Below are 22,580 nucleotides of genomic sequence, written 5' to 3' on the forward strand. Positions count from 1 at the left end.
AATCAGCATACTATAGTAATGCAGCCACATCAATGTTTATAGCAGCTCAATTCACAATAGCCAAAGTAAAGTATGGAATCAACCTAGATGTCCTTCAACAGATAAATGGATAAAGAAAATGTGATATATATACACAATGGAATACTACTCAGGCTTAAAGAAGAATGAAATTATGGCATTTGCAGGTAAATGAATGGAACTGGACAATATCATGCTAAGAGAAATAAGCCAATCCCAAAAAAACAAAGACCAAATGTTTTCTCTGATATGTGGTTGCTAACTCACAATGGGGGGCGGGAGGGGGCAGGTAGAGGAACTTTGGATTAGGTAGAGGGGAATGAAGGCAGGGGAGGGGGTATCAAGGTAAGAAAGATAGTAGAATGACTCAGACATTATTACCCTATGTACATATATGATTACACAACCGGTGTGATTCTACATCATATACAATCAGAAGAATGAGAAGTTACACTCCATTTATGTATGACAAAATGCATTCTACTGTCATGTATAACTAATTAGAACAAATCTTAAAAATGAAAAAAAAAACTCTATTAAAAAAATACTAGCTTTTATAACATTACATTAGGTCCTTTTACCCCTAATCATAAACTACTCAATTAATATTTACTATATGAGTCAAATGCAAGACACCATACAATATACTAATTAGTAGGTCTACAATAATCTAAGGACAACTTGAATAATATTCAAATACCCTCTAAATTTATAAAATGATGTCACTATAATTACTTTTCACCTTTTCTTTAACTTTCAACTTAAAGTAATGTAGTAATAAAAACATATTTGCAGTTAGACTACAAAAATTTTGCAATCATATTTTTTAATGCTATGTAAGGGATGCTCTTCTCTTGAATAATGTTTTAAAGACACTTGTCTGAAGCAAATGCAATTGGAATTATAAATGATTGGACAATTGTCTCTATAGAAAGAAAGAATAGTACCATTAGAATCATCTCTGCACACTTTCAAACATTTCACATGAAAATTAGATATACCACAGAAAACAGGGATTGTTATTGCTACAGTTTTAGACAGCCTACTACATGTATGCCTTAAGTTACTTCATCTTAACAAGCATTCTTCAACTTTTATTGAGACAAATACCTTCAATTCCAACTGACGAACCCAAACAATATTATTGACAACCTCTGAAAGATTTTTGCCTGAAAGTGGTCCAGATGCATCACCAGGAACTCCTCGACACCGATTCTCAAAGTCTAATCGAAAATCTATAAAAATTAAATCAAATGAATGATTACACAAACTTAACAGAGATTTCCTAAATATTTTCAATGTACCAAGCACTATGTCAAATATTGTGTATAGAAAACAGTAAGAGTTGGTCCTTACACTCAAGGACCTTATCATGAATCAAGTGTAATCAACAGAAAAAGAAAATAACCTGTTAATTCAAAAAATCTGTTACTTATAACAGAAATTAATAAATTAATCTTCAGCATAAATAAAAATGTTCAGAATAGATAGTGTTAATCCTAAATGGTATACAATAAAGAAAAATGTAGTCTACAAAAATATGTTTTCAAGAAAACACTATAATCTGTGGAAAACCTTTACCTTTAACCGAGTCCACAAGTCTTGCCAATAAAGTTTCCCTTTCCAACATCAATTCTTTGCTTATAGTTGGACGCTTCACCAACTCTTTATATTTCAGAAATGCTTGAAGAAGCTAACAAAACAAAGTAAGTGTATGTTCATCCCCATTGATCAACTTAGTAAATGCATATATCTCCTAAAATGACTTAAGGAAAACATTAAAAGTAAAATATTTCAATATTTTACCTGCTGTGGGCTATCTTGAATTTCTGAAATATAATTTTTCAATTTTCCTGCTATTTTTTGTTCTGCAGGTGCAATAATTTTTTCATATTGAGACACTGCAGCTTTCCATAAAGGCTAAACAAATTAACAATATTGTTAAATTTAATATTTTAAAAATCAACCTTTAAAAAGAACAAAAACAGGAAATTATATACATATAAACATATACATATATATATATATATAAAATCAACCTCAGTATATGGATTATATTGCACAGGATTCAGGCCAGTGAAAGGTTCAAATACTCGAGACAGGCATACAATTTTCTCTTCACTGGCAGGTAAAAAATAGAGAAGCTTCTCATGAATTGTTCTAACAGCCAAGACCTAAAACATAAAATATTAAAACAACAAAATTTACTTAAATCAAAAAAAACTGTATAAATATGTCTAAAATATAAATATATTAGGCAATAATTTCTTTAAAATAGGTTCTCTGAAATGAACAAATCTGAAACCATAATCCTGAGAATTACAACTCATCAATATCAAAGTGATGCTCAAAGACATAATTACAGCATCATACAAACATCAATCAAGTGCTCAAGTTTGGAGAAAATGTATAAGATCTAGATATTTATAAATTCTGTTTAAGGCTCATTTAAGTGAACTTTTAAGAATCTGTTCTGAAAATAGTAGCAACTTCTAATTTTCATTATTCTGCAACAAACTGCACTTCTAATTATGAAATCAGTGTTACCAACCTTACTATTTATAGTTAACACATAGATGAAAAACAAATATTGCTGTATTGAGTTTAAAATATCTGCTAACAATCAAAAAGATCAAGTAAAACACTAAAATATTCCATTTGAGTTGGAAATGAGCATAGACTCATGATGTATTATTTTTTTTTGCTTAAAAAAAATCTTCAACAATTCTGTCTACATAGCCTAAAAGCAATAATAACTAAGTAACAGCACTTCCCCAATCAGATCATTGCTAAATATCATTTCCTAGTAAAAAGAACCAGTCTTCTTGGAAAAATGGCTAATTAATTACAGATGTAATACAGAAAATATACAAAATGGGCTGGGCTGGAACATTTTCAGGGCCTTGAAGTTATTATGAATGAAATAGCAGAGCCACAGAAGCCAACTTGAAAGGGGCACTCATTGCCCAAATTAAGGGGGGTACTTACTGCCCAAAGATGGAATAATTTGGGAATAATTAGTGTTCTGAAACAATAAAATATTAAAAATCCATGAATTCATGATACTACCAAAACAATTTCTTTGCTCCTATGAAACTTACCATGACACTAACCTACTACTCAATGTTTGAAAGAATGATAAATAAAAAGAAAGAAGCAAATGTCTATCCTTCCATTGCTATGCAAACTATATTTCAGGGAACTAAAAAGTTGATGGGGAAAATTCTACTTTACAGAAAAATAATAATCACTAGAAATTGCAGAAAGAGCCAGGCAAAGTGGCACATGCCTGTAATCCCAGTGACTTGAGAGGCTGAGACAGGACATCCACAAGTTCAAAACCAGACTCAGCAACTAAGCAAGGCCCTAAGTAACTCAGTGAGACCCTGTCTCTAAATAAAATATAAAAAAAGTTCTGGGGATGTGACTAAGTAGTTAAGCACCCCTGGGTTCAATCCCCAGTACCAAAAAAAAAAAAAAAAAAAAAAAAAAAGAAGAAGAAGGACGAAAAAGGAAGAAAAAGGAGGAGGAGGAGGAGGAGGAGAAGGAGGAGGAGGAGGAGGAGAGGAAGGAAGGAAGGAAGGAAGGAAGGAAGGGCAAAAAGAATGACTGATAGAAAACAGCCATTTTACAACACTTCATAATTACCAAAGGATGCTAAAAACATTAAGAAGTTGATGCAGAGGATTGTAATCCATGAGGCAGATCATACCTGAACCCACAGAGTAAACTCAACCTCACTAAAAATAGAAAATCCAGACACTACATGCCTCTGGATGGAATTCATAAAAACTATATAGAACTACCTTTGAAATACTCTTGAAAAAAAATCTTTAATCAAGGCTCTTTTTTTGGTGGGGAGGAGGAGTGCTGGGGAGTGAACCTAATCAAGCCTTTATAGCTAACTTATTAGTTAGAAAAATGGGAGAATCAGAAACATGATAAATAGCACAATATAAAAACACAAATCCTAAAGATGGGAGTACTGCATTGCATAACAAAACACACAGGAAAAACTGTAATAAATTAAAAGAAACTCAGCACAGGTGTGCAATACATGGAGCTTGTTTTTAACCTGATTTAAATAAACCAATTATAAAAAAATAAAAACAATTTCTGAGCCGAGTGCAGTGGCACCCTCCTATAATCCCAGCAGCTCAAGAGGCTAAGATAGGAGGATCGAAAGTTCAAAGTCAGCCTCAGCAAAATCAAGCCATTTAAGCAACTAGTGAGACCCTGTCTGTAAATAAATAGCAAAATAGGGCTGGGGATGTGGCTCAGTGGTTGAGTGCCCCTGAGTTCATTCAATCCCCAATATCCAAAATAAAACAAAATTCTGAAACAATCAGGATAAATGAACAATGACTAAATATGAAATTATTAAGAAATTACTGTCACTTTGTTGGATGGAATAATGGTAATTGTGCTTATATCTTATGATAGTAATATATATTTTGGCTTTAAAATATTCCAGCATAAAAAAGGGAGGTGCACACAGAAAGCAAGACAAAGATGAGATAAAGAGTGAATAATGTCAGTAATTATTCTGAGTAACTGACACCTAAGCATTCATTATACTATTTTACCTTTGTGTATGTTTAAATTATTCCAAAATGAAAAACATTAAAAAAATGAACAAAGAACTATGATTTCCCGAAACAAGAGGGGGTGAAGTCAGCCTTACAATATTCAGATAATTTCATTTTGCCTGTCCCTTGAAGGTACACAGGTAAATTCTATACTGAAACTCATAACTTATGTAATTGGCAGCTGTTGCAAACAAGAGTACCACCTATTAAAAAGGTCCATATATAAAAATAACTGCAATAGCAAAGACAATGTCTGAGAGCTTCCACAGAAAGAGAAGGGGATTATTTTCTTTACAACAAAGAACAAAATAGAATTTCACGACTAGCAATGTTCACTTGTCACACACACTCCAAAAAAAGAAAGACATAAACTAGCACTTAGTGCCTACTGTGCACCTAATACTATGCCATAAATTATCCCACATGAACTTTAACTCCTATCCTTTCTCAAAACTATAAATAATTTCTATAAGAGGTATAGTACTTATTAAATATAAAATACATTCACAAACAAGTAAAGACCCACTTCATTCTTAAAGACAAAGAAACATATAATCAAATAGATACCTCTTCAAGGCGTTTGCCAAGTTTATCAAGTGTTTCTGGGAAATATTTTTCATTTTTCCATGGATGAGGAACAAAGCGCTGCCAAACCTGACCTGTTAGATGATTACAGACTATCACCCATTGTTCACAAATTGAAATACCAGCTTTCAGATTTTCTTTCACAAGATAATAAGGATCTTCCCATAGGTTCAAAGTTCCCAGCTTTTTCTGAACAAACCTTCCAAATGAACCACCTAGTAAAACATAAATCAAAATTTTAATGGAAATAAAATGCATGCTTTTGACAAAATTTTAAAAATACACAAATTAACAAAGACTTTATGAAAACCACAAGAACACCCTTATACTAACACTGTCAATAACATATTGTTTAAAACACACACACATCAGTTTGCATTTCTGCATCTTTCAAAGTATTGTGTACACCTTCCAAGTGCAGAGATGTATAATCAGTTTTTGCAAGGTGGCAGAGCTTACTGTATGGAAATAGTATTATATAAATAACTCCCAATTGCTATTTTCCTACTCATATTACAAATAGTATTGCAATAAATATTTTTGTACATTCACCTTTAATGTACTTATCTGTTATTCCTTAGTATAATAATAAAAAGGATTTTTTCTAGGTCAAAAATTTAACATTGACATATAAATCAATATATTTTTATTATTTTTTCTGTTCAGTTGAAAATGTAGAATATAAATGCATAAATATTGAAGACCTATATAATTTAGTTCTATTAATGGTCAATGAATTTGACAAGAGATTTAAGTTACCAGCAATATACAAACATCTATATAATTCTAAATGATTTGCTTTAAGAATTACTTTAAGTAGCAATTATTATATTACATTAGGAACATTTTTAAGTTGGAGTTTAAAGGAAAAAAAGAAAATAAGACAAGCTTCCAAAAGTTCATTTCTTTACTAATACCTATGATATCTAAAAGATGTAACATTCGTGACTCAGGATAAGGATCGTGTTCTGTTTGTCTCCACACATCATCTACAACATCACGAGTTGTCTCCACCAAGTCAACAACTTCCAGTAATGATAGATTGTCCAATTTATAAAACTCCTAAAACAAAAATGTGGTAATTTTTTAACATAATCATATCTATAACTTGAGTAATACAGTCAAATGATCCCAGACTTTTTCAACTGCTAAAACTCGAACATTTGCCATAGGGTTTTCTCATTTTCTACCATAATAATTACTTATTTATGGAAATACCCTCCATATACATAAATTTTATGAAAGCCAAAAGATAAAATAATAAAGTCTAGTCACTATTTATACCCTTGACCTAATTTTTTTTAAATTTAGATTCATTTATTTATATTCCCAGTTCACATAGCCTTACCTTCATATGCACACTACCCATTGTAGTTCACATTTTTACTGTTATTTTATATGTTGCATAATATTGTGGTTAACAATACAAAAATGGTATAATATTTATCATTCTATATTTTATCATTGTTTCAAAAAAAAGCTTAAAATTATTTCAAACAGACCACCAAGATGATATTATTGAAATAACAGTGAAACAAGTAGAAAATTGCTATAAAAATTTGTTTTCAAAATACACTTTTTGCAGTCAAAATTATTTATTTAATCTCTATGAAGATACAGCAAGGAATAATCAATCAAATAAGCATAAAACTAAGATATTTATCATAATTCAGGTCATTTTGAAAATGTTAATTTGAGTAAAGTGAATATTATTTCAAAAGAATATATCACCTCTATGCACATAAACCTCTGAACTATATTAAGTTTTTGTTTCATGCCAAGTACCTGTAGGAAAGTAATTTTGTATTTGAGAAGATATTTCTAGAGATAAGAATTTAACTTTTTTTGTTTTATATGATTTGTATTTCTAAGTTTTCCTCATTTTAAATACACCTCAAGTAAACTTTGTTATGTGTGAAGTATACATTTTATTCACAATTATCAAGGAGATTTTAAAACAGAAAAATAGTAAGAACTCAATCCTAAAATACTTTTATAAGAAGCCTGATATATAACTATGTATGAATCACGTACTCTTGCAATTGATTCAAATAATTCTTTAAAATAATTGGCTCTTTCTTTACTAATTTGTTTATTTCCACGATGAGCTTGTTCTATCCAAAACTGGAACTCATCACTTGGTGTAAGAATACCTATGAAAGTAAAGAAGGAAAAAGAAAGAAATTTTCAATGGAAAATGAAAATCCAGAAAATTATTTGATTCATTTGCTAATTTTGGTTATATCTAGATACATGCACATTTCCTATACGCTTGAAAATATACAAATTCTATCAGATAATAGTAGATAAATCCACTTTAGAACCCAAATTTGCAAGTCACATAATATTTGTTGAGTTTGTTGTTCAGAATGATTCCTGCACACTTTTGTAAACCATTCCTATCTATACAAACATTCTGCATCTTGTGTCAATGAGCTTGCTTCTCCAATGCATATTCCTAAATCTAATTCCAATACCATTCACACTCTTAAATTCCATCCAAATGAAAATAATTAAAATTTAATCAATAACTGTTTTTAATTTAATTTCAAAATATAAACAAAATAGTGTTATTTGAATTTTGACGTTAAATTTTCCAATGAATTGAATAATTTTTACTTTTCTAACCCGAAGCTGGAAGTAAATGCACTATCCTGAGACTTTGAGTTTTCAAAAGCATATAGTTTATTGTACAAGCAAAATATAAAACTGCTCCCCATATTTTAAAATAATTATTTGTATATTATGAATTTAATATTAATTGTTCATATGAATAGTAATTTATCTATAGCCACAATGAAATGACAATTAGATACCCTCAGATAAAATATATTTTAAAATAAAAGTTGAAGGTAGGTCTAATAATGCAAGGTATACAATTAGTTGGTACTCATTATTTGCATATTATATATTATGGCAGCAAAAATTTGTCTCCTGACATACCTGTTCCCAGCTGAGGTCAAACAATGTAACAGTCTACCTTCTTGCTTCCCATCTCATTCTATAAACAAATGTCCTTTTTGCAGACTATTTAACACCATATTTTTTAGATTTTTAAGATTTTGCTGATTTCATGGCTTAAAATGATCCCCAAGCATAGTGCTAAAATTCTGTCCAGTATTCCCAACCACAAGAAAGTTGTCAGGTTCCTTACGGAAAAAATATTTGTGTTAGTAAGCTTCCTTCAGGCATCTATTATAATGTTGGTTATGAAGACAATATTAATCATATATATATGATTAATATATTATATATATATATATATATATATATATGTATGTATATATAAATGAAAGTGTCTTCATATAGAAACACATAAAAAATAAGGTTAAGTATTGCTGGACACAGAGGCACACACTTGTAATCCCAGCAACTTGGGAGACTGACACAGGAAGACTGCAAGTTCAAAGCCAGCCTCAGCAACTTAGTGAGGCCCTAAAGCAACTTAGCAAGATCCTGTCTCAATACAAAAATTAAAAAAATGGCTGGGAATGTGGCTCAGTGGTTAAGCATCCCTGGGATAAATACCTAGTACCAAAAACAAAACAAAACCAAGAATAAGGTTAGGTATTGATCAGATGACAAACTGTTGTGACAAAAGGCCTGAAGGAACTTTATCCTCTATTTTCCCTGGAAGCAATGGTTCAGAATTCACTAATTCAGTCTTCACTGTGACTTTATAAGACATAACTACTGCAAATAATGAGAATCAACCATATTTTCTATTTTCATAAATTGCATATTGTTAAGAAATATACTTCTGTCTTCTCCACATCCATATAAATCTTTTTATTTAAATAAAATTTATGCTAAGAGAAATTACAAAAACATGAAAAACAATCTGTGAAGAAATATGTTCATTTTCGGGGCTGGGGATGTGGCTCAAGCGGTAGCGCGCTCGTCTGGCATGCGTGCGGCCCGGGTTCGATCCTCAGCACCACATACAAAACAAAGATGTTGTGTCCGCCAAATACTAAAAAATAAATATTAAAATTCTCTCTCTCTCTCCGTGTCTCTCACTCTCTCTTTAAAAAAAAAAAAAGAAATATGTTCATTTAGCAATGTACTAACAAAATAACCATTTTGCCCTTTCTTTGAGTAAACAGAGATAATTATATCATAGTTACTTTGATAAATGATTTATGAACATAAAACATTATATATTGTTATATACCTCTTGTATCATCTTCCTTAAGTTTCAATTTTGATAAGTCTGATCTTCGTAGAACTACACCCAACCCAGCTTCTAGTTCACTCAAAAGATTCTGAAGTTTGGGATCAAAGTTTCTGCTCCATTCCTGATCCTATAGAAAAATATATAAGAGCAACCATTGATCAAGTATTCCCAATCACATTGGCTTCCTGAAACAGAGTCTATTTGTCAAGAAAGTTTACTTTAAAATTAGAATTTAAGAAAAGATAGTTTAGCCCTAAATTTGCTCTCCAGCACAACAAAAGAAAGACTTCAATTTAAAAACTAAAATATTAACTTCATTAATAGAAAATTAAATAAATGCTTGTGTTTACATACACATTTATCCAAATACATAAGTAAAAAACAATAAATAAATAAATAGTTACATAGCTACTTTACTCACCTTTAACAACACTGGTGCAAATACATGCCGTACTGCTTGGTATAGGGAATTAATAGGAGACTCCAACATAGATGAAACAAGAATGTTAGTATGTAGATTCTCATCTGTAATTACTTCAGGTCGCAGCTTGAAAAAAACCAGCACCTTATCTTTTGTGTCACCAAAATCAATCTAAAGTGATAAACAATTGTTAAATGTTATCATCATCAAATTCAATATTTGAAAGAAATGTTGCTTTAAAATATTCTACCACATGGAAAAATAGTTACTGTAAAAATAAATATACTAAACCAATCTATTTCTGCTCCTTAAAAATACCTGAGTTTAAAAATGGATCTCCACTTACATGTGATTATATTATAAAGCTGTTATAATAGGTTGACACTATATATTGTTGACATACACTACTAACTATTCTACTCCAGCCAGACTCAAGAATACTAAAGATCAAAGTTGGATGCCCAAGGTACACAATGATGAGTAGTGTACTTCTCTACCATCACGATAAAGTCTGTAAAAGAAATGTTAATGATCTTGTCACCTGGAAAAAGCAATTTTAAAGTTTCTTTTGAAATTATATTTAATATATGATTTAATATATATAATATAATATAACACGTACTCAAAATTGCCAAAATAAACTTATTTATCTCCTAAAATCATCTTTGCTTTAACCAAAATGTTTTCCTTAAAGAGTTTGAGCATCACATTTTTTTTTTTTTTTTTAGAGAGAGGTGAGAGAGAGACAGAGAGAATTTTTAATATTTATTTTTTAGTTTTTGGCGGACACAAAGTCTTTGTTTGTATTGTGGTGCTGAGGATCGAACCCAGGCCGCACGAATGCCAGGCAAACGTGCTACCGCTTGAGCCACATCCCCAGCCCCACACTTTTTTATTAAACTGTCATATAGTTAAGGTTATTTAAAATTGGAACCAGATGAGTTTAATCAAAATTCACTAAAGCAATCTTATTTAAAATAGGACAGTTTATAGTAATTAGTTCATTAGCCAAGAAGAGTTTTGCCAACTCAAAAGAAGTTTTGGCATTAGATACATATTTTCCGAGTTATTTTCATTTCTTTTTCTAGGAAGAGAAGTCTATACACTAAAAAGCTTTCAAACAAGGTTACTGTTGTATATATATTAATTTATAGATAAATTAATTTCATGCCATTTTTACCTTAATTATTACAATTTTTAATCACTGGAAAGGAACTGACACTTTACTTGTATTAATATATTTCTCAAACTCTCTTCTCTCTTGACACATGAAAATTATGTGAATTTCAAATATCAATCAGTGTTCATAAATAAAGTTTTATTAGAAAATAGTCATACTCATTCATTTACATTGCTTACTACACAGTTTATTACATGACTGTTTTCACACTATAATGGCCGAGTCATAGTTGGAAGAAAGAACTTATAGCCTACTAAGCCTAAAATATTATCTAACCCAATACAGTAAGTTTACCAATCCATGTCATATCTCACACACTGCCCTTTAAGTGATAGCTTCAACTTTTCAAATTCCAACCTAAGTCTAATGTATACATGAGACTTAAGCCATCGCCATGGATTTTTTTTTTTCTGCCCCTTGAAACCAAGCTGAGACCCAACTCAAGGCTTTGGTATTTACAGGTTTTTTTGTTTTTTGTTTTTTTAACTTAGAACACTTTTCCCACAGAACTTACGCCTGTCTACAACTCATCAAATATCACTTTAAAAGTCACTTATTCAGAGAGGTATTTCCTTCTACTTTATTTTAATGCAGTTCCCTGCCCCTCCCCCATCACTATTAAAATATTATTTTTATCTTAACAGAATGTATTAATGTATTAATAATAAAAATAACATTACATTACATATCTGTGTATTTAACCCATGGTTCATTCCAGTGTTACTCCTTGAAGTCAGGACTCTGTGTTCACGGCTTTATCCCTAACACCTAAGGCTATGTCAGACCTTGAGAAGGCACTCAATAAATATTTGTTGATATTAACTTATTACATCATGCTAATTCTCACACATAACAAAATATTCTCAAATATGACTAAAAATTGTAGTTTGGTATATGACTAAAAATAGCAAGATACACTGCTAAGTTCTACCTGTATAAGCTTTAACTTAAAAAGTGATAGCTTCAACTATCAAATCCCAACACAAGATACATTTTCACAAACTGAAAATCTTCCCATCTTTCCCACTGCATTCCATCTGAATCTTAAAAGGCATTTACAAGAGTTGCCATGGTTTTATAATTTACTAAATACATGTTATCCTAAACCATTAGAGCGAGGCTCTGGGAGGCAGAAGCAGTGACCCTATTCTGAATTGTAGTATTAGAGAAGCAGAACAGTTAACACTTGGGATACAACCTTTGTGCCTTGCTTTCCTCAGTCATAATATAAGAATAGTTCCAATCTTATTGTCTTGTGGAGATTAAATGCAATAATACATATGAAATGCTTACAATGCCTGATGAAGAGTAAAGTGAAAATAAACATTAGTTACAATTATCTATCCTTTTTATATATTTTGTAAATCCACCAGGCCTGGCAAAACACCTTGCATATTTTAAGTTCAAAACAAATGTCTATTGAATAGAATTAAACTCAAGAATAAGATTCATAGTGAATACAGTGAATGATTCAATCATTCTACAAAAATGGACCAAATATTTGCTGAGTGTCAAATATTCTGTTAGACCTAACGATAAGATTGAACACAAAAGGAAGGGGTTGAAAATATGTCTATGTTTTGTCAATTTTCATCTATTTGCTTAACCCCTTTCATTTTGTCAGGCAATTATCTTACATTTTTATTGGAGGTTTATGAGTTTTGATTGCAAATGTAACCATTTTTAAGCAATCCTGCCAGTAGAGGGAGCAGGGCAAAAAGTAAATCAAAACCATGTGTACATCAAAAAAGAAATTTAAACTTTATCTTGGAATATATCAAATCATATTTCAAAGATTAATTCCTAACTAATTTTTCCCTCAGGTAGTGCTAACTAAGGTCAGTGCACAAATAGAAAAAAAAAAAAAAAATACCAGAATTTGCCTCAAAGGGGAAAACGGAAAAAAGGGAGGAGAAAAACAAATCAAAATAAATAATGTGCTGTTCTTCCAGAGAGAGAGAAAGAAAGAGAAAGAGAGAGAGAGAGAGAGAGAGAGAGAGAGAGAGAGAGAGAAAGAAATTCTTTCTAGCCTGGCAGCAGTGGCACGCGCCTATCATCCTAGAGGCTCCGAGGCTGAAGTAGGAGGATCCTGAGTTCAAAGCAAGTCTCAGCAACTTGGTGAGACCCTGTCTCAAAAATAGAAAATAAAAAGGGGTGCGGATGTGGCTCCGTGGTTAAGGGCCACTGGGTCCAACCCCTGGTACAAAATAAATATTTTTTTAAATATATCTAATTATTTTCTATTCAGCTGTGTGGACAGGGAACCTCCTTCTGCCAGGCGGGATGCAGGCTTGGAAACTACATGCTCAAGTACTAAGTACCGGTCCAAAGTGGCTAATTCCAAGGCTAGGCAGGCGGAGACAGACTTGGGCTCCAGACGAGGATCTGTGAGTAGGGCTGACGAGCGGTCGGCCATCCATCCCTCTGGTGGAGCCCGGGTACGTAAAGGGAGGTTAGGCAGGGGTGCAAGGAGCCCGTACCGTGTTGGAAAAGGAGAATCCGGCATCGGACCGCTGCACCCTGAGGAGCATCTGGTTTCCATCATCCAAGAAGTTGTTGATTTCCAGACAGTTGGACAGCAATGGCTGGTCCCAGGATTCCAACACCAGCCCGAAGTAATTCTGGGTAGTAGTGAAAATGAAGAGCTTCCGAACGTCCGGAATCCCGGCCGCCATGATTTTGGATAGAGGGACAAGGAAGAGGGCTGGCGGGAAAGGGAAGGAAAAAGAAACCAGGCCGGAGGGAAAGGGAAGGGAAGAGCAGAGCTCTGCTCAAAACTCAGAGTGGGCCCGCGGATCTGAGAGCTTCGCGGTTGCCGGGGCGGTCGCTATGGCGACGGAGCGCTACGGAGGCACGCAGCGGACGTTTTTGTGTCGGTCGCACGCACGCAAAGCTCTTAGAGGTGATCGACTATTTCCAAGCTCCTTAGCTGATCCCGGTGATAATGGATTATAAAAGATTCCGGCAAGTTTGTATTGACTGAAAAATACCTTTTATTCTTCCTACCGATTTCTTATAATGCACAATCAGAAGAGGTACATCTAGCCTGAATGTGCAGCAGCGTAACCTGGATTTAAGAGCTGGATTCTCTTACTCCCTTTCCACGTGCATCCATTAGCAAACCACTGTCCCCTCATTTCCATCTATGTAAAATGAAGAAATACTATCTTTCAACCAAGTGAGGATTTTAAAAGATCATTATTTAAAAACCACTTTTTAGAGAGGGTGATAATGAAAGGCCAAAACAATGTTAATGTCTATGCTAGTTAATTTCCTGCTTTATTTATTTTTATCTAAAGTTCAGAAAATTTCAATAATAACCCTAAAACAACTCTGCTTATAAAATTGCCAAAATATACAATGATAACTGTTGCTTTATTTAATAACAAGTACAAACAAACACTGAAGAAAAATTCAGAAATGAAAGCAGGCTTCATTTTCCTCCTCATGGCATTGAAAGGGGACAGCCACCTGAGAATGGTGGGAACTCTAGGTTAAGAGAATAATTCTATAAACTGGACCCACTGTGCTGACCCCCACATGCTTTCTTTTTCAAGAAGCAATTTACCCGCAGCCCTGCCTGGCTTAAGCGGACAGGCTACCTCACATTCCTCAGCAAACTACCTGTTATTGGCAGAAGAAATGCAGACCAGAGATAATGTCTATAGGAGGACCCTAGTTTACTCTGAAGGAGGTGCCTTCTATGTGCCTTTTCACAGACTAGATCTCAAAAATCAAGGAGCTAATTATAATTCCTCTCAACCATAAAAATCTATAAAAATTTATGGTTAAGAATCCAATTAGAACTGTCAGCATGAGCCAAAGTGACCCAGAGTTGTCAAGGCAGTGGAAACTTGAAAGTCTGATGTTTACCTTGCTGACCACAGTCAAAAGTCAAGAGGTAGACCTGGGTGACCTGGGTGGGACTCTCTGGAAACTTTTCTGGGATCCCTAATAAAACTGGAGTGCAGGAGAGGCTTCTTTCTCCCTCTCCGAGAGGACCCACTCTCTCCCTAGACAGGGTCCTTTCCCATTTCATATCCCTTCATTAAACTCATGCCTGTTACTCTGGGCAGCATATCTGAACTCTTTCTGACTTGATCACAAGAATTGGGATTTGAAGCGGGGGTCTTCACACTGCCTCTATTTCCCAGAAGGCCTCCATCGCATAACAGCATCACTACAAATTACTAAACTGTTGAGTTTTTTCAGTCAGTACATTCATCAAAGATGTTCTCAGTTAAACACTTTTCTTATAAAAATACTTAGTATATGCTACTATATGCTAACACTGAAGCAGGCCCTGGAAACAATCCCTGCTCTTACATAGTTTTTGGTCTAGTCTTTAAGCATCATCTTAGCACAGATCTGAGCTGTCTTCCTAGGGTACATAATAATATACAGATTTTTTTATTTACCCTCGATAATCACAACTTTCTCCTCCAATTCTATTATTCTAGAAGTAGAAGGATGGACTTTTATCTGCTGAACACCTTGACTAAGATTTGGGAGTCCCAATGAAAGGAAACTGAACTTCTCTCAATTATAAAAGTAAATGAATTTAAATTCTCAGGAAACACCCATAAGATGGGAGATGTGAGTCTAACACTGGATGGGAAAAATCCAAACAGCGAAGTGGGAACACTAGATGGGAAAAAAAATCAAAATAGGAACCCAAGGTAACTGGGTAGCTAAAAAGAATTTTAGAGAACATAAATGGCTATATGGATACAGAACTTCTCACTCTACAATGAACATCATGGCCCAAGTTTAACCCAGACCTCAAGAAACATGAAAATTCCATTTGACATGTAAACCCCTTGAGGAGAGAGATTTTGTGTATCCTGTTTACTGCTGTGCATGTAAAACTATGAATAGAGTATGAAACAAGATACATTAGGACCCTATATTTATGAAGTTCACAACAAAAAAAGAAGGAAAACTGAGACAGAAGATCTCAAGTTTGAGGACAGTCTCAGCAGCTTAGTGAGCCCATCTCAAAATTTTAAAAAGCCTATAGATATGACTTAGTGATAGAGTAACCCATACAAAAAAAGGAAGACAAGTAGGAGGAAGAAGAGGAGGGGAAGGAAGAAGGAGAAGAAATCTCAGAGATTTAATAATTTGAATGAGGCCACAGAGATGGTGAGTAGTAAAGGCAAGATTCATACCAAAATCCAATTCAAACTAATCTCTTTATACGGTATCACAGCACTAGGCAGGCAGATCCACAAAAAGCCATTTGTTCTTTTTATAGAGAAGACATGGCTACTATCCAGGTATGACCATTCACACCAATGAAATGTGAGCAAAAGTAATGTATGGCACTTTCAAGGCAAAAAGTTTAAAGAACTGAGTGTACCTTTGCCTTTTGACAACTGGATGCAGATAAAAACAAAGCAAGAAGAGATGGTAAAACCATAAATTAGTAAGACCCTATGCCCCTAAGTCACAATGTGCATGTGCGGTAATATCAGCAATTGTTAAATAAGAAGAAATAACTTTTGTTGTGTACATTAAACATGTGAGTTCATTTTTGTAGTAATTTTTGAAACAAAAAAAATGTAATTAATATTCATGGTACAGTTTAAATTTTATTTTTATGTAGATCATTGGCTTATTAGCTGGCAAGTAGCATAAAAACAGGAAATATAAGCTGGAGAACAAGATGCAGAACATTTCTGAGCCAAAGTTTCTTAATTTTGTTCCATACTGTCATTTCCCAAACTACCTGGTGTCAGTACCTCTTTGTATTTTAAAAAATTACTGAAGACTCCATGGTCTGGGGATATAGTAGTAAAGTGTCCACGTAGCATGCAAAAAGCCCTGATTCAATTTTCAAAATAAATAAATAATAAAAATTGAAGACTCCAAAAATTTTTATTTATGTAAATTATGTCTATCAATATTTACTACTAGAAATTTTAAAAGGAATTTTTGAAATAATGGTTAATTTAATAATAATGATTATTTAAATGTTAATTTAATGATTATTTTAAAATAATGAGTCCATCTCTAATTAACACAAAAATATTTTTATGAAAATAGCTATAAAAAGGAAAATAAATTTGATAAGAGAATAATACAGTTTTGCATATCTGCAAATCTCTTTCATGTCTGGTTTAGTAGAAGACAGCTGGATCCTTTTTTGGCTTCTGCATTCCATTTCTTAGATACAGTGCTTTTGGTTGAAGAATAGGAAGAATATCAAACCTCACATAGATAGGCTGTTAGAAAATTTTTTTTTTAATTGTACTGGGAATTGCAGCAGGGACATTTTGCCACTGACATATATCCCCAGCCTTTTTTATTTTTTTTATTTTGAGACAGAATCTCACTAAGTTGTTGAGGGCCTCACTAAATTACTGAGGCTGGCATGGAACTTGCAATTCTCCTGCCTCAGCCTCCTCAGTCACTGGGATTGCATGTGTGCCCCAATGCACCCAGCCACAAGTGATTGTTCTTAAAATATAGTTGAATTTGGATCTGGAAACACATCAATGAATACTTTATTCTCAGTTACATTAAAATCCATTGATTATCTTACACTATGAGTTGATCTTTTTTTACTCACACATAATTTTGTGACATCAAGTACTAGTAATTTGGAAGATATTGGTTCACTAACTATTAAGATCTTCCAAACATCAATTTTATTATACAGTATCAAAAAATCACATTCATTAATATATCATTGATTTCTTTATGGGCCTGAGGATGTAGCTTGATGGCAGCCTGAGGCCCTGGGTTTGATCCCTGGCAGCGCTAAAAGAAAAAAAAAAGACAAAGTCTTTATGTATGAGATCATCAAGCTTACAGTGGGGCACGAAGTCAGGACAGGGCCGCCACTGACCTACAATGGCAGCCACCCTAGGCTCTAGGATTCTGGGGTGCTCAGAGGAAGAGCCCGCTAAAGACCAGTTACCGGCCCAGGAGCCCAATAGGGAACTAACAGTAGGCACTTACAACCACCTGGCTAATCATAACCACGCACATTTCCCTTAGGGGTTATATAAGTCTCCAGAACCACACTGGTTCTGTAGACATTTCCACTTCTACTGTAACACAAACTGAATAAACCGATCTCTGGCCAACCTAGTGTGTCCCCTCACTTTCATACTTAGAGTGGTTGGCATCTTTCACTTACAATAGACAACTAGTTTTTCTAAAATTCTAATTTTTACACAAAGTTAGAAATTTATCATTGGCAACAAATAATTTGTTTTCCTGGAAGTAAGGCTCATTTTCTCATTTTCAAGAAAAATATCTGCCAAATGCCCAAACTCAATTAACCACAGTCATTCTTTCATGCCCCCCCACAAAAATCTGTGAAACCCTGTAGCTAGTTCAGATCATATCTCAATCACTTAAGTTCTTTAGTTCTTTTCCTTGAGGCAACAACTTTACTTCAAAAGAAGCAGATAAGCTTTATGGTATTTTATCAATCAAAATATTGAAATGACTTTTACTCAAGGTTTGATAGTTAAGAAAATTAATAAATTTTACTCTTTCATGGAGGACATTCTTAGCCAGGGAATGCAAGAAAGTGAAGAATAGAAAACTACAACAGTCTGGTGCCCCATCCTTGATTTGTGCCAAGGTGCTAACAATTTTAACTGCTATATTAATTTTCCACTGCTGCATAACAAATTACTACAAACTTATTGGCTTAACCCACATTCCCTTATTAGCTAACAGTCTTATAGTTCAGAGGGACCAGGTGCTATGTGGCTGGGTTCTCTGCCAAAGGTCTCACAAGGCTTAAATCAAGGTGGTAGCCAGCCTGAATCTCATCTGGTGTTTGAGGACCTTTCCCATGCTCTTTGTAGTGGAGGCAGAATAAATTCTTTGCATTTGTGAGATTGAGATCTCCATTTCCTTGCTAACTATCAGTTGGGGCCACTGAGCAACTAGAGGCCAGCCACATTCTTTGTCTCTATCTTCAGAACCAACTGTAGAGATCTTTCTCACACATCAAATCTCCCTGTGCTTCAAATCTCTTATGGGACCCAGTTCCTTTGAAAGGTTTGTCTGATTAGATCAGGCTCAATTGATAATCTCCTTTTTAATTAACTCAAAGTTGACTAACTAGTACACTAAGTAAGAGAATGAGATCCCATCATAATCATAGGTTTCTGTCACACTCAAGGTTAGAGGATTTTTTCAAGGTATGTATACCAGGGAAAAGGAACTTGGGGCCATCTTAAAATTCTGCCTGCCACACCAACCATTGCTTTAGCACTATCAATGCAAGTGGCAAGCACAGTGAAAAAGACATAATATCTCACTATTATTGTGAAAATCATTCCGACTTGGTAGATCTCCTGAAAATGTCCCTAGTTCCTCCAGGGAGCAACTGTTCTAGATTATCTCTAAAGCACCTGCATCTATTCTATCCAAGTGACTACAGGGACATTTGTTTTAATTTTACTAATTTTTGATATTTAATTTTACTAATATTTGATAAATATTGAGCAAACTATATTGAAGTTCATTGTAAAATATTGCCTCACATATTAAGTAAACTATAAGTTTTGATTAGATTAACATATATCCATATAGCTGGTAAAATATTATTTCTTAATGTTTCTGTGAGGTGGTTTCTAGAAGAGACCAGCATTTGAATCAGTAGACTAAATAATAAGATAGTCTTCACTGAAATGGGTGAATATCATTAGATCCACTGAGATTTTAGATAGAACAAAAAGATGAGGAAGGACAAATTTGCTCCCTCTTCTGAAACTGAAAAAAAAAACATTTTCTGCTCTTCCAGACTATTGGGCCTTCAAATTCCAACATACACACTAGCCATTCTCAACATTCTTAGGCTTTTGGCCTTGAGCTGAGAATTGCACCATTGGTTCTCCTGGTTCTCAGGGCTTCAGACTCAGGCTAAATTATACCATTGGCTTTTCTGTTTCTCCAACCTGCAGATGGTACATATCATGGGATTTCTTAACCTTCATAATTCTGTGAGCCAATTCCATTGGTGGGGTTAAGGGAGGCCTCTTATATGATTATATACATTCTATTGGTTCTGTTCCTTTAGAGGATCCTGACTTATACATATAAATTTTCATAGCAAAGCAATAATCAACTCTTAAACAACTCTCTTAAACAGTGCTGGGTAGTTGCACATGAAAGAATGTCGTTTGAGAATATTTTCTTCAGACTTGTAGAAGCAGGAACTCACTCAAGGAAATGGTTTTTACAGATTTCAGACACCAGTATAATAAAATGCATACTTGTGTAGCCTGAATAATTGTCCTCTCAAATTGATATGTTGCAACCTAATTCCCCAGTATGAAGGTGTTAAGAAGTGAGATTTTGAGAAGTGATTAGGTCATGAGGATTCTGCCCTCATTAAGAAGATTAATATCTTTATAAAAGAGTCCCAGTGAAGCTTGATCATCCCTTATGATATGTCTGAACACATAGAAAGTATCATCTATGAGGACTAAACCCTTACAGAAATGGGATCTCCTGGCATCTTTATCAAGGACTCTTCAATCATTTAAAAAAAAAATCTGTGGAGAGTTGAGTTGAACATATCATGGGATTTTGAGTTGAACATTAAGTTTCATGGTAAAGCATTGTTTAGTCTGTTTGGGCTGCTATAACAGAATACTTTAGACTGGATAACTTATAAATAATAAAAACTGATTACTTACAGTTATAGTCTTTTTTATGTCTCCCTGCAGAATCAAAGCAGTCATATTTCTTCTGACTTTTTTCCTAAGTCAGTGAATAACTAGTTGTTAGCACTACTTCTAGGTCCAGTGGAAAGCCAATTCTTCCTAGTCAGTTGCACTGAAAATACAGGAGGAGAGAGATAGGAGGTATGTAAGCAAGTGAGTTAGTGTTTATTTGTTTGTAACATATAACTGAAGATAATTCCTACATCTGCATTCCTGTTACCCACCTTCCCCAACTTATCCTGGAAATGACTGAAGAGGTGGAATAATAGGCCATAAATGAGATAATATGGGAATGATTTCTTTCCCTGTCTCTATTAGCAAAAAGAAACAGAAACAGACATTAGAAAAATACAAAATCAACATGTAGAGTTCTTGCAGATATAATTTCTAATTCATTTTGAGAAAATATAGACAGTATGGTTACATAATTTAAATATGTGATCATTCTATCAGACTAACTATTATCTATTTGAATGCTAGTGCCTCATAATATTTTTAAAATTGAATATCAAAATGGAGGGGCACCAAGGACTGAAATGGAGTAAATTAATTCCATGCATGTATGATTTTGTTGAAATAAACCAACTATTATGTATAATTGCAATGCACTACTTAAAGAAAAAAATTATTTTAAGTACATTTAATGGCAAGGAGTGCAGGAGGTACGGTAAAGACTATATTCTAAAAATATTCTTTTTAAAATAAAAGGAACACCAGGCTTGGGAGAAATATACAAAAAGAAAACCCACTATAGTTTTATGATGTTGTATATTCCTTGGTAAAAAGCTTTTCTGTTTATCGAGTTTTAGTTATAATAACCTTATGTAGGAGTTCTCTTGAAAAGTCACACTTTTTATGACAATACATCTTACTGGTTTTGAGGGGAAAGAAACCATGCGGCAAAGCAGACTCCAAGAAGAAAAAAAAAAAAAAGCTATGTTCTTTCTTTTTCCTCTGCCAGACTAACCAGTAATGTTCCAGATAGTAGCTATTCTCATAGCAAAAAAGAGAGCTCCCAACTGACCCTTGATTGGTAGGGTGAGCAGGTAAGAAAATTTTGTCTTCTTAACTGAGTTACTGGCTGTTTTGTTACTCTGGCTAATCTATCCCACTTAAACTGCTAAAACATACAGTTCTGTGCTCACACACCTGATTTTCTTACCCCCAGGCCATTTTACTGATTTACATAACCTACCAGACCCTGTGGACTTGGGAGTTTGCAAAGCTGCCTTACATGATGCTGTCTTAACAAAATTTGTTGCACCTCCATCAAATTCCATTGTCTGATAAAGAGGGCATTGCTTTTAAATTTGCCTTTTAGAATAATGAAGTATGCTAGCAAAACTACCATGTTGAGGCCTTTAGTATAAGTTTCAAAACATATCAAAAGGCTTCTTTTCTTCTGTGATGATGTGTATTTTCAGTTGCTATTTTCTTTATTTGCAGGGAACAGTCTTGCTTTGACTTATAACTGAATGCCCTTTAGTGTCATTTTAAAAATATATACCCATCGATGTAAAATGATGAAGCTTTCAACACCATGGCAACTATTAACAAAAATATTCACATAAATGGTTATTTTGAGTATTTCTATTCCCATTTTTATTTATATAAAATGATTGTTGAATAACATGCAATTAAATCAGTTTTCTGTTTCACAGCCTAACATCTTTTTTTAGATAAATTCTGTGATAAAATAACTCTCTGACATCACAGCCTGTTGCTATGAAAATAGAACATCAAAAAATTGTCAGTGTCAAATTACCCAGCAGGATAGCTCAAGATAAATTTAAAGGAAAAGAAGCCCAGTTGCAGTTCTAATTTTTAAAGCATCGGTTTGTCACCTTTAATCCCTAATGACAGCTAACCAAATATGAAATTTGAGACTTTAAATCATTAAGAAACAAATTTG

At 33.7% G+C, this 22,580-nt stretch overlaps 1 protein-coding gene across 2 annotated transcripts in view; it reads right to left on the reverse strand.

Moving 5' to 3' along the window:
• The window catches only part of DYNC2H1 (dynein cytoplasmic 2 heavy chain 1), a 387,437-nt gene extending 373,658 nt beyond the window's left edge, over window positions 1-13,779 (reverse strand). For both annotated transcript variants that reach the window (XM_081279719.1, XM_081279718.1), the window contains exons 1-10: window positions 13,451-13,779; window positions 9,791-9,961; window positions 9,367-9,496; window positions 7,227-7,345; window positions 6,110-6,254; window positions 5,175-5,407; window positions 2,058-2,192; window positions 1,825-1,938; window positions 1,600-1,711; window positions 1,129-1,253 (exon numbers count right to left, since the gene is read on the reverse strand). In XM_081279719.1, the coding sequence (XP_081135845.1) occupies window positions 1,129-1,253; window positions 1,600-1,711; window positions 1,825-1,938; window positions 2,058-2,192; window positions 5,175-5,407; window positions 6,110-6,254; window positions 7,227-7,345; window positions 9,367-9,496; window positions 9,791-9,961; window positions 13,451-13,645 (1,479 nt within the window). In that variant the 5' untranslated portion in view covers window positions 13,646-13,779. The remainder of the gene's footprint in view (window positions 1-1,128; window positions 1,254-1,599; window positions 1,712-1,824; window positions 1,939-2,057; window positions 2,193-5,174; window positions 5,408-6,109; window positions 6,255-7,226; window positions 7,346-9,366; window positions 9,497-9,790; window positions 9,962-13,450) is intronic.
• Window positions 13,780-22,580: the final 8,801 nt, after the last annotated feature.

The sequence above is a fragment of the Spermophilus citellus genome (assembly GCF_964194105.1).
Source record: "Spermophilus citellus genome assembly, chromosome: 2".
Taxonomy (NCBI): domain Eukaryota; kingdom Metazoa; phylum Chordata; class Mammalia; order Rodentia; family Sciuridae; genus Spermophilus; species Spermophilus citellus.